General features: G+C 28.5%; 1 protein-coding gene across 1 annotated transcript; it reads right to left on the bottom strand.

Moving 5' to 3' along the window:
* Positions 1–10,437: 10,437 nt before the first annotated feature.
* LOC134838304 (katanin p80 WD40 repeat-containing subunit B1) lies at positions 10,438–13,693 on the bottom strand. The gene is made up of 3 exons (XM_063853804.1): positions 13,320–13,693; positions 12,960–13,148; positions 10,438–12,897 (listed from the first exon to the last, which is right to left on the bottom strand). Exons 1-3 carry the CDS (start codon positions 13,662–13,664, stop codon positions 11,056–11,058), a joined length of 2,376 nt encoding a protein of 791 aa, XP_063709874.1. The 5' UTR covers positions 13,665–13,693; the 3' UTR covers positions 10,438–11,055.
* Between the last annotated feature and the right edge of the window lie 1,482 nt (positions 13,694–15,175).

Genomic DNA, 15,175 nt, shown 5'->3' with positions numbered 1-15,175 from the left:
AATGTTTAAATATTTTTATAGGAAGAAGTTAATTAATTTTTATTTTTTTAAAATATTTTTAAAATTAATTTAATTAAATTTTCTTGTATTTTTGTTGATTATTCCGTTATTTTGCCAAAGAGTTAAATTAATAAATATAATTTTTAAAAATAACTTTAATATTAAATACAGGGTCGAAAAAACTTTTGATTTTTACTTTTGACTTTTTAAGGCTTAATCTCTGACTTGAGTAAAAAATGTTTTGACTTAATAGGCTTTTTACTTAAGCTTAAGTTGAAGAATTAGGTACCTTTTGATTTTTTGAAGATTTTTGCTCAAATTTTTGAAAAAAATAATTTTTTTCGAAAAAAAATGAAAAATTATCTGAATTAAGTCAAAATTGTTTAAAAATAATCTGATTAAAATAATAATCTTGTGAATAAAATAAAATTAAAATAAAATTATTTGAAGGCTTTTATTTTATTTATGTCACTTGTGAGCATTTCAAGAAGTTCGTTCAATAATTTTTTTTAGAAAAAAAATTTAAGAATCAAAAGACGAATATTGCAAAAAAGATTTCGAAACTTTTTCTTCGAATAATTATTTTAAATGCAAAATTTTGTGCTTATTAAAAAAATAAAAAAAAATGAACTAAAAAGTAATAAACAAGGGCTTTTTGAGAAGAAAATCGAATAAAAAAATACCGAAGTGAAAATGATTAAACAAAAGCCTTTTATGAACAGCAATTCCTTTGCTTATGAAAGAAAAATTAAATTCTGATATAATATCTTAAATCAGAAATTTTATTTTTTTTTTAAAGAGACTAAAATATTCTATTACGCTCATAAAAGGCTCTTGTTTCATCCTTTTCAGTTCGTGTTTTTGAATTTTTTCGATTTTACTCTTAAAAAATCTCTTGTTTATTTCTTTTTAGTTCGCTTTTTACCATTTTTTTATTTTTTTTATTTTCCTATTTTTTTTTACTCGTAGATCAGTCCAGAAAATTTATTTATAGATTTTATTATTCATACGCTTATCACTTTATAATCCCATATCATATCAATAATCTCTTCGCCTCATCAATTCGCGTGATAAAACCACTGTCCAGTTGATAAAACGACCACAATTCCAAAATAAATACAAATCTTTTGTACAAACAACTTTACATTGCTCTGTACTTTGATTTGTCCATATTATTTATACCTACACAAGAAATCATTACACGACGACATCAATAGTAACGAGTACGGGTACCCGTAACGGAGTATCGATGTTCGTGTCTGGTCTAGACGCTACTATAAATGAAAAACTATTAAAATGTGTCGATATACTCACATAACACTGCAATTTTTTTTCTCAAAGTCCAGCGCAGCCGATTTTTTTTTGTTTTGTTTTGTATCAAAAAAATAATTTTTCGTGTGTGTGGGACACAACAAGTAATTTTTTTTTGCAAAGAATTTTTGCATTCATGCTTCAGTAAGAATTTAAACGAGTATTACCGGTTTCCAATGTAATTTTGGCCTAATTTTCATGTGAGGCAAATTTTCGTGTCACGCTAAAATAATAAAATTAGTAGTTATTTAAATATGAATGTTGTGGTCAAGAACCTAAATTCACTTTATTATTATTGGAATAATTAAAATAAAAAAGCAAGTAATGGAAATATTGACTTTTGTACCAAACTACGTCGGTTTTTTGACACGAACAAACGGTTTCTATTTCAATTAAAATTTATTTTATTAAATAATTTATTTAAACCAAAGCGAACAATTGAACATGCAATTGTGTGACTGCCGGTAAAAAAAAATTTAAAACTTTACAAGGACGAATATAAAACAAAGAAGCGGAAGAATATAGATAGATATGATGGTGATACCCGCAAGAATACAGTGAATGCATTTTAATGTAATTCGCACTTCGATACTTGAATTGATAATTTTTTTTTATCTATCTTTCTCATTAAATTAAATTAAATTGCTCATTATGACTACTTAGGTTGCATAACAAAATTCTGAAAAAATTTCCAGAGGTGTCAGAGAGAAATTAAAAAAATGCCTTTACATAAGAAATGGACCGACCAACAATTAAAATAAATTTTATTTGTAATTAAAATGCAGTAATTAACGTTGTGAATATTTTAGCCTCACAACTTTATTACTTTAGTTCAAAAAAAAAAATTTTTTTTTTACTACATGATGATTGATTGGAAATATGCATCACACAATCATGTAATAAATATATATAAAAATTTTCAAAAAAAGTAGGTTAACACACATAAGTAGCACAGTTGATACTTTGCCTCTGAAAATGCACGCACAGATTCTCGAACGAACGACGCACAATTGCACATAGCGCGACAAGAGTTTGTGTGTGAAATGTAGTTTATGTTTATTAAGAACTTGTATTTGTCTAATGACAGACTTGAATGTTGGAACGCGCGCGACTACTGGATAGAAAACACGCTGCAGAATGAAAAGTAACACCGATCATTAAAAGATCACGACATCTTTGGTGTGGACAGTTGATGGTTGTTGTAGCTTTGAGTGATGCTTGAATTGCACAGTTGAGACGTTACTTAGCATTTTAATTTTAATGGAAATCTAGAAAATAATGTAAGACAAGGTTTTTCTTGTTTGGCATTTGAAATTGATTGAAGATGAAGAGATTTTCTTTATGTTTATTGGTTTGAAAGATTAGAAGAAATTATTTAGCATTAAATTTGTTCATAAATATTTTCTAACAAAAAAAAATATTTAAACTGCAATCCAAGTAAAATCTTAAGTATGTGAAATATTTAAATGAATATGGTTTTACAATTCAATAGAAATATTCTGCATAACTTTTATGACAAATTGAACGAAAAATTTTATATTTTCAAAAGAAGAAAAATTGAAAGTTGAAATTAAAATAAATTTAATAAATTTAAAAATTAAATTAAATAATAAATTAAACTAACTTTTTTTTTACTAATTTAATTAATTTTCTAAACTCTATTTTAATTAAATAAATTAAACATTAAAATAGATGAAAATGAGTAGAATTTTCTCTACAAAATTATATTTTCCAAAATTCTTTAATTTAAATTTTATTAAATTTTCTTAAAAATTTAATAAATTTAAAATTTAAATTTTGGTTGCAATTATTTAAATTTTTTTATTAATTTTTTTTATTTTCTAAAAAAAAAGTTACTTTTAAATTTAATAAATTTTTTAAACATTAAAATATTTTTACAAAATGCTATTTATTTTGCTACAAAATTTTTAAAAATTCTTAGATTCGAGTTTTTATATATATTTAAAAAAAATAATTTTTTTAACAAAAAGCTTAAATTTGCCAAAAAAATAATTGTTCTGAATAAAAAAAAAAATTAAAAATAAAATTAAAAAAAGGAAATTTTTAGTACTTTTATATATTAAAAGGTTTTGCAAAATTGATAATTTTTACCAAAAATATAAAAAAAAAATCAAATTTTCAAAATAATTTTTAAGACAATGTTGATCTTTTGAAAAAATTATCATTCAAAATTAAATATAACAAAATTTGAACATTTTTTTAAATTTTTGTTATTTTAGTTTCTCAAAAAAAAAAAATATAGAAAAAAATAATTTTAATAAAATTAAAATAATTCTAAAAAATCTATCATTCATAAAAAAAAAAATTAAAAATCATTACTAAAATCTGTAAGAAAATTTTTTTCTAACCTTGGATTCATTTTAATGCTTAATGCTTAAAAATCCATATCAACAAGTACCTTTTACATTTCCAATTGCACTAAAATATAAAAAAATCGAAATAACTAATAAAAACTCGATATTTACATAAAAATTACCTCTTCTGCTTAATCTTCCTCTAAATCCATTCACCAAATAACTCCAGATAACGATCAACTCTGACCCAAAATGTATTCATACTGTCTTGAGGCTCTATAAATCCACCTCTTATTAATAATGCATTTCATTCATTCACGGCTTTAATGCGAATTTGATGTTAGATTATAGATGTCTATATGCCCATACTTTGTCCATTCATATTTATTTAGTACATTTACCAAGAGTTGTACTGCGCACTGGAATTTGATTACACAATCTATCTTTATGCATTTCATAGCAAAAAAAAAAATTATCATGTGCTTCGGCGGCATTTAATCCTAAAATCGTGATGTTACCATCGCCACGTTTATGGTCATCCAACAATAAATTCTGATGATGGAGAATCGTATTTCATCACATTGTTAAGGCTTAAAAGTTGACAGGTTTGTTTTTTTTTTGCATGAAACAAAGGTTTTTCCTATGAATTTGTAAGAAGATGTTAATTAAGCAAACATTCATTAATATTGCTGTCGAAGCGACGCAAACACATCATCAAATTCAATTTTCTCAACGAGCTCGTCGAAGAAACGACATAAAAGTGTACGACAAACAGCGCGACAACATGATGATGATGATAACTGTTAATACGAAATAAATGAGAAGAAATGAGTAACAACTGGTCTGCTGTTAAATCAAGTATGCATGATCATTCCTGATACAAATACACATTTGCTTGCATGCGTAATGCATGTTATTGGCGGAATGTATGAGCAAAACGCAAGTGTGATAAGTGCACAAGTAGGCAATAATAAATGATACAAGTGAGAAAGAAATGAAGTTGTTGTTGTTGTTATTGCCACTCTCGCGCGCCGCCGATGATGCGATGCGTTGATGATGGTGGTGGTTGATCTGCTGCAGATCTCGTTTTGGGTATGCGCGCGAGAAATAACAGCACAACTCTTCGCGCCGATGCTAACCTGTGAAATTGCTTGACCAAAAGTGCGTCACATTTTTTTTTCTTGTACCGTAGTGAGCTGAAATTGCGCGCATACTTGCGATGCATTTCTGGTTTTCTCATGTGCGTATCGATTTAATTCAATTTGTTCTCCGTTTTATTTGTATTTACCTCCGTGCGGTTATTTTGAAATACATCTACAACGAAGAAAAAAAAAGAATTGAAAGAATTAACATGTTAAAAGACGTATGCGATGCGTTTTGTGAGTATACTGACCTTTAATTCAAACAAAATGCGAGTGAATGAAACGATTAAAAATAAAAAAATACGCGCGTACATAAATTACGATTTCAAAATATATCTGCATGAGCAATCTCTTTGCAATTGATTTATCTTCGAATACAATTTTTGCATCACTGAGCAACGTTTTGTCTCTACGATAAAAATTTAAATTTTTTTTTGAAAGTACCTAACTTTATTTTGCTTAGAAACCCAACCTTAAAATTATAGTTAGTACTTACCTGCCACACATGTTCGCATAATTTTAATTAAGCTATAAAATTACCACTCAATATTTTTAATAATAAAAAACAAACAAACTCATTTAGAGGATTGTAATTAAAAATTGGTTTGCCATGTGTGCGTGAGGTAGAGCGCTAAAGGGAAGGTCAAGCATGAAATAATTTATGAGATGAACACGCTGGTTTTTATGTTGTGGCATAAATTTATAACTAGAAGCGAAAAGGGCAAATTGTTATTAAAAGCGGTAGTAAAATAATTGAATTTGACTTTAACTGAAGGTAAGTGCAATTTTTAAACATGTTAGCATTTTTATTCGATTTTTCTAGAGTTTTAAATATTTAATTTATTTAATTTTATGATAATTTAATTTTTTTTAATTTTTAATGTTAAATAATATGTATTTATAATTTTATTTTAATAACTTTTAATTTTTTCTTAATTTTTTTTAAAATAAATTTTAAAACTTTTTTCAGCATTTTTTTAATAATTATTTTAATTTTTTTTAAAATATTTACTTCATTTCTTTTATCTTTTGCCTCGAGTTTTGTCAAATTTTATAATTAATTAATATATTAAAATAATTTTTTTAAATAATTTTTTTTAATTAAGATGACTCAACTTTTAAATTTTATTATGTTTAGACCCATAAACTGTCAAATGATAATTTTTTTAAAGAAAAAAGCTAAAATTATTAATTTTAAAATAGAAAAATTGCCATAACAATTTAGTTTTCGGTTTGATTTAATTTTTAACGTTTTTTTAAGTCCAAATTAAAAGCCGTCTTCATAATTTTTTTGTAAATTTTAATAGTTTTTCAGTTATTTTAAATTTTAAAAGTGTTTAAAAATAAGAAAAATAATCCAAATTCACTAAAAAATTTCTGAAATTAAAAAAAAAATAATTTTAATAAACGTTTAGGCCCAATTTTAAGTCAAATACAAACAAAAATTCTTCTGGCTTTTTTATGAAATTCAAAAACTGAGCAATGTTTAGAGAAATGGTAAATTTTTAATTTTACTAAAAAATTGATCGCAACTCAAATTCTGAAAAATTTGAAACTTTTTTGAGAAATTTAAATTATTTTTTGAAATTGTACTTACCTTTCATGTATGAACTGCAAAAACATCGCTGTAAACATCCAAATTGATTTATATGATAAAGTAAAAGTGTCAAAATTGATGAAAACTGGAGGGCATGAAAGTGATGTCAATCTCTCTTACATGATTTATTGCGATGTTTTTCATGTTGGAATACTATATAAATGCCGTTCTGATGACATTTTGGGATATTGTCTCCTTTGAAGCAGTTATTATTTTTAAAAATTTAATCTAAAAATGAAAAATTTACTCACAGTTTTTGCGTTATTTGCATTTCTGTTCCAAATTAGTCACAATATTCACATCCCAATACACAAATTTGGGCCTTTAAACAAATTTCAGAACATTGGCGAGGAATTTGGTAAAACTTCATTTGACATTTTTCATTAAAATTCACCAACTTTCTCTCCACAGCTCTCTTTTCAACTGATAGAGGCACTTATTTGGCTCACTCAAATGGCACTGATAAGCCCAAATTCACTTGCAATTGTACGAACATCGAATTAATCTGCAACGAGACTGACAATAAATGCTCTTGTAAGTTTTCCCTACACACGAATAAAAACATTTTTCATGCAACAATCACTTTTAGTTACTCCAACTTGTGAATGCGGCAAATCGGATGCCAGAATATTGAACGTGATGTTTAACATGTTGAACAAAATACGAAAATTGCGAGTGTCGTAAATGGACAAACTTTGTCATTTGCAAATAAATTTCTAAATATTACCAGGCGTTTCCTTTCTAATCACTTCTTCTGTGCAACAATGTGTTAAAAATTGCAAATTTCCGTCCTTCACACATTCTTTATGTTTGTGTAATTATTTTTAATGACCGCTTGGAGCTGAGTTTTGTTTTATTTTTTTCGGTCATTCTAATAATTTATCACCTTTGTTGCATAAAAAAAATGTTAGTTCTTCAGAATAAACGCAACTAAGGTATTCAAATGTGAGTTGAAATATTTTATTGATGTTTGAATAATATTGGTCATGGCAAACAAGAATATTTTTTATTCAAACATATATAAAGCAAAGCATGATTTGTTTAAAATTAAGAAGAATTTTGTATTTTTTTTTTCATTCATTCATTTATTTTAATGGAATAAATATGTATGTTGAGGATTTCATGAATTAAAAAAAAATTACTAGTAATAAATATTATATTCACACATTTGTGACTGAATCATATGTTATAGGCTTATCCAAATTTAATTTAATAAATACTGGCCGATGCCCCTTTTTTGAATTTAAAAAATTAATAAGACAAAAAAAAATTAAATTAGTAATTTCGCTCAAATCAATTATTATTTTTTTATCTAAAAAAAATTATATTAAAATTAAATTAAATATTTAATTAATATTTAAATAAAATAAAAATAATTATTTAATTCTAGCTTAACAAAAATTAAATAAACAAAATATAAATAAATAATATTTATTAATTTTTAAATTAATTAACTAATTATTTATTTTATTTTTTAAATTTAAAAAAAATTATTGATTTTTATTTATTTATTTTATGCGTTGTTTTTTTGGTTTTCAACAGTAAAAATCAGAAAAAAATGCGAAAAATAATTTTAAAAAATTTCTTAATTTTTTTTAAAGTTTTACAGAAATTTAAACTTAAAATCTTTTGTATTTTAATTTTTTTGATTCATTAATTTTATAATTTAAAAAAAAATGGTTTTATTTTTATCGGCCTTATAACATGAAAAAATTGTAATTATTTTAATAATATTGAAGCCTTGAGATCGATCTTTTACTCTCCGGTGTGTATTTTCAATCAAAGACAACATCAACGCAGCATGTCGTTAGGCAAATTTACGATAAATATACAAAGGAAAACACATGTAAGTCAATTAAGGTCAACTCTAATTATACATATATTTATTTTAGAAGGATTTCTGTCAGTTTTTTCAACAAAATTATATAACACACACATTAATTTGACATAATCAGATAAATAAGAATAGCATGTTAAGTGACATCCGTTCGTTCATTCATTAAAAAAATTCTACATTAAAAAATGTGTAACATTCTTCGCGATTGCAACACAACTTAACCATAACAAAGTCCGATATAACGTAAAATTTATTTCATCAAGTCCTACACGAGACGCATACAAACTGCTTCGTAATATAGGTAGATGCACTTTTAACATGCCTACGAATGTATCTCGAGAGTAAAAATGATATAAAACACAAAAATGAATATATAATAAAAAAAATATTGTGAAAAAAAAGTAAATTGTTGACAAGTTTTTGATTCGAACTGCACTCACACATATCTTGATATAGTATATTAAGTATATTTTTTTGTATTTCATTTAGTTTTATTTATTATTAAGTAGTATTCTCTTGCAGTTTCTGCTGTCTTGTTAATCGCACTTGATTTGTTCATGCGTGATATTGAAGATTTTTTGCAATTGCACTCTCATTGCAGAGAAATTACTTTTTTGCTTGTATGTATATCAGGATCATGATTGAAAGAGAAAGATTTTTTTTTATGAAGTGGTGTGTTAATAACAGTGGATTGTTTGTGAATATGTGTGAGGTACAAACAAAAAAAAAATTAAAGCAGATGATTTAATAAGGAGGAACGTAAAAAATTTAAATTGGAGTTAATGAAAATTTATTATGTAATTTTTTTAATTGTTAATGTATTTTTTTTTCTTAGAAAATTTTTTCGCAACATTTTCTGTAACAAGTTTTTCTTATTTAGCAATCTAAGAAGTCAATTTATTAATAAAAATGTATTTTTTTCAATGATTTTAAAGAATTTTTACTGATTGGTACAAAAATGCGAAATGTTGTTCTTCAATAACGAGGGCAAAAGGTATGCTAGCAATCTAAAATCTTTATTTTTTTATGGTTCAATGGACAAGAAATTTTCTCATCAATATTTTTTCATATTATTTTTTATCAAATATTACAAAAATATTAAAAATGGAAAAATAAAACTAATTTTTGGGTGTTAAATAAAACTTGATGATTTTTTTTTTATTTTTATAAAAATTTTTAGGCCGCTCCAATTTTTTTTCTATGTTTTTGTCTCCTGCCCCATTTCAAAAGCCGAAAATCCAATGGGGCAAAATAAAAAAAAAGTTTAAAATTTCATCAAAATTGACGGTTTTTTGGTCTTTTTTCAAGGAATTTCTCAAAATTTTTTAAAAAATTTAAAATTTTTAAGAATTATTGTGTTAAAAATCGTATTTTAACATGAATTTTCTTCTTTAAATTTTTTTTTTCAAAAAATTACTTTTCAAAATTTTTTGACAGTTATTTTTATGAAATTTTTTTGTTAAAATTTTTAACTTGAAATACTTTGAGATCAATTTTAAATCATCAAATCTCAATGTAGATACTATAAAAAGATTTAAAATATTCATAAGAGCCCAAAATTTGTTAAAATTTTGGCATTTTGTATGAAACAGTATTTCAAAACTTTTTTTTTATTTTTGAAAAAAATGTTTTGGGACAAAAACATCGGAAAAAATTTGGAACGGCCTTAATTTAAAAAAAATTTAAAAATTTAATTTGCGGAAAAAAATTATTTTTTCCCAGGATCTTAACTCATTTTCCAAAATTAAATTTACAATTTTTCCTCCGTTTTTAAAGGAATTTTTTTTTAAATGGTGAATTTTTCCAATTTTTCTCCTAAAAATTTAAAATTTCCCTAATATAGTTGTAAATTTTCCGTGAACGAGGTTCCCAAGTTTAATTCCAAAAAAATTAATATAATCAGGAAAATTTATTGAAAACAAGTCATTTGAAAATAAAAATTCAGTTTTTTTCAGAAGCTTAACTGAAAAACTTTTTTTCTATTAAAATTTTCACATTTTCTTCAAAAATTTCTCAAATCAATTTTAATTAAAAATTATTTTAATAAAATTTTCAAAGTATATCTCGAAATATAAATAAAAGCCAAAAATTCATTCAGTTTTTTTTTCAATATCTTCAAAAAAAAAAAAATTAATTTCACAAAAAATATCAAATCATCAGTTCAAACTTCACAACCACACATTAAAACGCCATTTGAATTTTGATTAATTGTTTTTTATTTTTATTTTGGTTGTCTTTATTAAAATTGCATTTCATCGTTCCTTTGTTGTCTTCATATATATGTAAATACAACTTAATATTAGATGTCTTTTTTTCAAATACAAGTGGTATAATGGGTAGTCTTACACACTAGGATTACAATTCAATGTTATTAAACTAACTTTTTTTTTGTTTATTTCTTACAAATTAACATTAATTGATCAACTTTTTCCTCTAATCGTATTAGGAAGGGGGTTAAAGGCATTTAATTATCTAAATTCTAGTTACATTCACTATTATAAAATGTTAGGCGCTTCTTTTTTCTCTCTTACATACTGATCTCGCATTGAATTTGTGAGAATTCTGTTAGGAAATCGGGGATTAGGAGTAATAAATTAATTAAAATTGTTTTACTTTTCGCTTACAAATAAAAAAATTATCGTAAAAAAGGTCTACTTTTGTTGAGGTAAATGTTAGTACATAGGTAAATAATGTTTAAAATTCATTAAAAATAGAAGTAACATGGCTCGGATTTCACGCAAACTATAGAAAAAAAAAACAAAACAAACAGAATCCATTCAAATATTTGACGATTTGTGTATAAAATAAATGAAATTGACTGCAAAATTTAAAAAATATTAAAAAACTACGTTTTTAGACAGCAATTAACTTTTGAATTTGCGTCAATGGGACACCAACGGTGCCATTTTCCGGAAGCTGCTTAATCCTGAGTAGCCATTGTCGACATTCGTTACATTTGTTGACGCGTTCCTCGCGCGTGAGATCGACGCCAATGTTGGAGCCCCAATACGTGCACGTTTCCTGGATAATTGGTTGGAATTTGGTGATAATTTCGCGCAGCGTATCACACGCGCGGATCGCATGGAATTTGTACTCGCTCTGGAGCCATTGATACAATTGCGGCAGCAGCAAAACACACATATCGAGACTCCAGGAAGCCGTTTTCTCGAGCATCGCGCCAATTATGTCCACTAACAAGCCGCGATCATTCATCTCGATGGTCTTCCGGAGCACCGTGGTGACATCTTGTCCCTGTATCGTCTTCGTGAGCAACTGTAATTGAGCACTGCGCGCCGAAAGATGACACAAAACCGTCGTATGCTCTTCCTGGATCTGATGGATGTACGTTTCCTCGGAGCGGGTCATTTGCAATTCTTGTTGGTGCTGTTGCATCGGTTGGTGCATCGCTACCTGGCCATGATGGTACGGACTTGTTGCTTGCATCTCACCGTTGTAGTTGATAATTTTGGGAATTTGCGTGGGCTGTACGTTTCCGAGGACTTTCATGTCGATGGAGCTTTTGGATCTGAGCGGTTTTGTCATTATTTGCACTGAAATATTTTTGTTTTTGATGTTTTCGCGATTCAGCACGGAATTTTGGTCGGCTTTCTTCACGGAACGGATATTTCGCACCGGAGACGTGCCCCGAGACATGGGACGAGCTCGCCCCGTGGGTTTTGGCGGATCATCGTCGACGCCAATTTTATTTAGTTCCATCGTACTCACGGAATTGCTGATTTTGCGTGTCGACTCGACATTCGATGGCTGTCGAATCATCTGTTGCTGCGTTTGACGTGCTGCTGCCGGTTGACGTGACACTTGTTTGAGCGGCTTTGTCGTGTAATCGGGCGGTTGTGCGTTATTTATCGGGAAGTCTTCCTTTTCGGCTTTGATATTTTTGTCGGCGGACATCAACAAGACGTCGTCACTGAAGTAATTCGTTAATCCGGAGTCGTTTTGGGTGCCGGGCAAGTCATCAATGGCAATTTGACTCTTTGTGCCGGGCGTTTTTGACTTTTTCATTGCGTATGAGCTGCTGATTTCTGGTTGCGGAATTGGTTGAGGCTTATTTGGGGGTGGAAGCTGAATGTACGTGATGTCACTGGGCATCGGAAATTCCGGGCCATCTTCGTCAATCATCTCAATACTGAGATTCGGCGACGAGAGACCATCTTCGGGAATTGCAGGAGTTTGGGGGGATCCTTTGTTACCTTGCAACGACAATCGTAACTTGCCACTGCCCTTGCTGAAGCTCCGACGTACCGGATGATGCGACTCAAAGTGTGGCTCGACACTGGCAACTGATCGGAAAATTTCCTCAATCGGTGTCATATAAATTGCTGCCTTTGTTGCCTCATAAGCGCCACAAATCAACTGATTGCCCTTGATTTTCATGTCGCCCAACATATTCCATGTCGCTTCCACGTGCCCCAAATCACGATCGGGCTCCCAACCTATCACAGAAACGCCAATTGTCGATCCCACGAACAAATTGTCGCCTTTTTCGTTGAACGTAATGCACTTGACGGTGTGTCCCGAGAACGAGGTATCTGTGGCACGAGCGATAATCTTCTCGGATTCCAGATCGTACAAGTCGACGGTGCCATCATTACGTCCTGCGCCAAGTAAAAGTTCGTACGGATGAAATTGAACGCAGGTAACGGGAGATGCATGTTCAGGAAATTCAATTAATTGCTAAAAATGATGAAATTTCGGTTAAAAACGAATTTTGAGGTAATTAAAAAATTAAATTTTACCTTTGACATTCGAATATCCCAAATAATTACGGATCCTTCAGTTCCAGCTGACGCGATCCACGAGCCATCAGGACTGAATTTCACCGAATTTACGTTCGCCATATGACCTCGATACTTTTTGATGCACAAATTGCTTCGGATATCCCACAAACGGATGGAGGTGTCATTGCTGCCTGATACAAAATAATCCTGCAAACAAAAAAATCCAAGATAAAAAACACGGAACGAGTGTGAATCAGTTTCAAGGGAACACTCTGATACTACGTAATATTACTAATAAAAAAAATACGTAGCGGACAGCAGATGTGTGTGTGAATGTGTACGTGAGACACAGAAAAAAAGAAACAAAACAAGTCTTACCCCAAATGGATGGCAATCAATACTCTTGACGCTCTTTAAATGCCCATAAAATGTGCTGTGTTCGTCCTCCTGCTCCAAGATCCAGCGCTTTATGACGCCATTTTCGTCGGCAGAGTAGACAATGTTGTCGTTGTTGGCGAATTTTGCACACATAATCGAGCCATTGTGCCCTTGCAGAGACAGGAAACATTTGTCGCTGCCAAACGCCCACAAATTCACGACTTTGTCTTGTCCGCCAGTCACGAGCACACGTCCACTCTCTCCCAAATCGAGGCACGTCGTATTTCCGTTGTGCGCCTGGATCTCGCAGATTTTTTTCACTAATTTTCTCGCTAACAAGGCCATTTTTACATTTTTCTTTCTTTCAGTTTGACTGTTTTGTGGTTCAAAATTGCAGTTTGCTAATTCAGGTACGAAGTTATCAATTTCATTCGTCTCACAAAATGAATTACACTGAAGAACAAATTTTTCCTTTTGCCATCGAGAGAGATTTTTTGAAACCTTTAAGGGTGTTCCAAGACCGTTTTCTGTTTCGCGTTTCCTCCCCCATCATTTTTATCAAAAATCACCATGGGGGATATAGAAATTTTATATAGATTTTGAAATACTTTTTCATACTAAATGACTTAAGAAATCAAGTTTTTCTAGCTTTTTTAGCGATATTTTAGCTGTTTTTCAACAAGTTTGACATTTTGCACTATTTAAGAGGTTATTTCGATTAAGAAATCAAGAATTAATTTTTTACAAAAAAACGATTTGTGAAAGCATTTTTGTCATTTTGTAGCTGTGGATAAAAATTTGTCAAGGGCAATTTATCATTTTTGAATCATTTTATAACTAAAACTGGATGGCAAAAAATATTTCGACTGAAATAAAATTTTTTCCTTTGACAAAATCCAGCGTTTTGTTTTGAATAACGAACTCAAAAACTGTGTCAAAGCAATTTTTGACAAATCTTGCTCTAAATGGATAAAAATTTGTCAGAGGGCTCTAATTTATCATTTTTAATCATTTTATAACTCAAAACTGGCAAAAAATTGAAACTGAAAAATTTTTTTTCCTTTGACATAGTTTTGTTTTGAAAACTAAATCAAGAGCAAAACTAAATCAAAAACTGTGTCAAAAACTGTGTCAAATTTGTCAGCAATTTTTGACATTTTTAACTTGCTCTCAATGGATAAAAATTTGTCAGAGGGCTCTATTTTATCATTTTTAATCATTTTATAACTCAAAACTGGCAAAAATTTAAACTGAAAAAATTTTTTTTCCTTTGACATAGTTTTGTTTTGAAAACTAAATCAAGAGCAAAACTAAATCAAAAACTGTGTCAAAGCAATTTTTGACAAATCTTGCTCCAAATGGATAAAAATTTGTCAGAGGGCTCTAATTTATCATTTTTAATCATTTTATAACTCAAAACTGCAAAAAAATTGAAACTGAAAAAAATTTTTTTCCTTTGACATAGTTTTGTTTTGAAAACTAAATCAAGAGCAAAACTAAATCAAAAACTGTGTCAAAGCAATTTTTGACAAATCTTGCTCCAAATGGATAAAAATTTGTCAGAGGGCTCTAATTTATCATTTTTAATCATTTTATAACTCAAAACTGCAAAAAAATTGAAACTGAAAAAATTTTTTTTCCTTTGACATAGTTTTGTTTTGAAAACTAAATCAAGAGCAAAACTAAATCAAAAACTGTGTCAAAGCAATTTTTGACAAATCTTGCTCCAAATGGATAAAAATTTGTCAGAGGGCTCTAATTTATCATTTTTAATCATTTTATAACTCAAAACTGCCAAAAAATTGAAACTGAAAAAAAATTTTTCCTTTGACATAGTTTTGTTTTGAAAACTAAAT

The sequence above is a fragment of the Culicoides brevitarsis genome, chromosome 1 (assembly GCF_036172545.1).
Source record: "Culicoides brevitarsis isolate CSIRO-B50_1 chromosome 1, AGI_CSIRO_Cbre_v1, whole genome shotgun sequence".
NCBI classification, from domain to species: domain Eukaryota; kingdom Metazoa; phylum Arthropoda; class Insecta; order Diptera; family Ceratopogonidae; genus Culicoides; species Culicoides brevitarsis.
Note: the sequence above shows the minus strand (reverse complement) of the source record. Positions and strands in the feature narration are given on the sequence as shown.

Excerpts from the sequence above, each read along its gene's own strand:
- LOC134838304 (XM_063853804.1), bottom strand. The coding sequence starts at position 13,664 with ATGGCCTTGTTAGCGAGAAAATTAGTGAAAAAAATCTGCGAGATCCAG. Across the intron at positions 13,149-13,319 it reads TTGATTGCCATCCATTTGGG|GATTATTTTGTATCAGGCAG; the intron begins GTAAGACTTGTT and ends TTTTGTTTGCAG. Across the intron at positions 12,898-12,959 it reads GGGATATTCGAATGTCAAAG|CAATTAATTGAATTTCCTGA; the intron begins GTAAAATTTAAT and ends CATCATTTTTAG.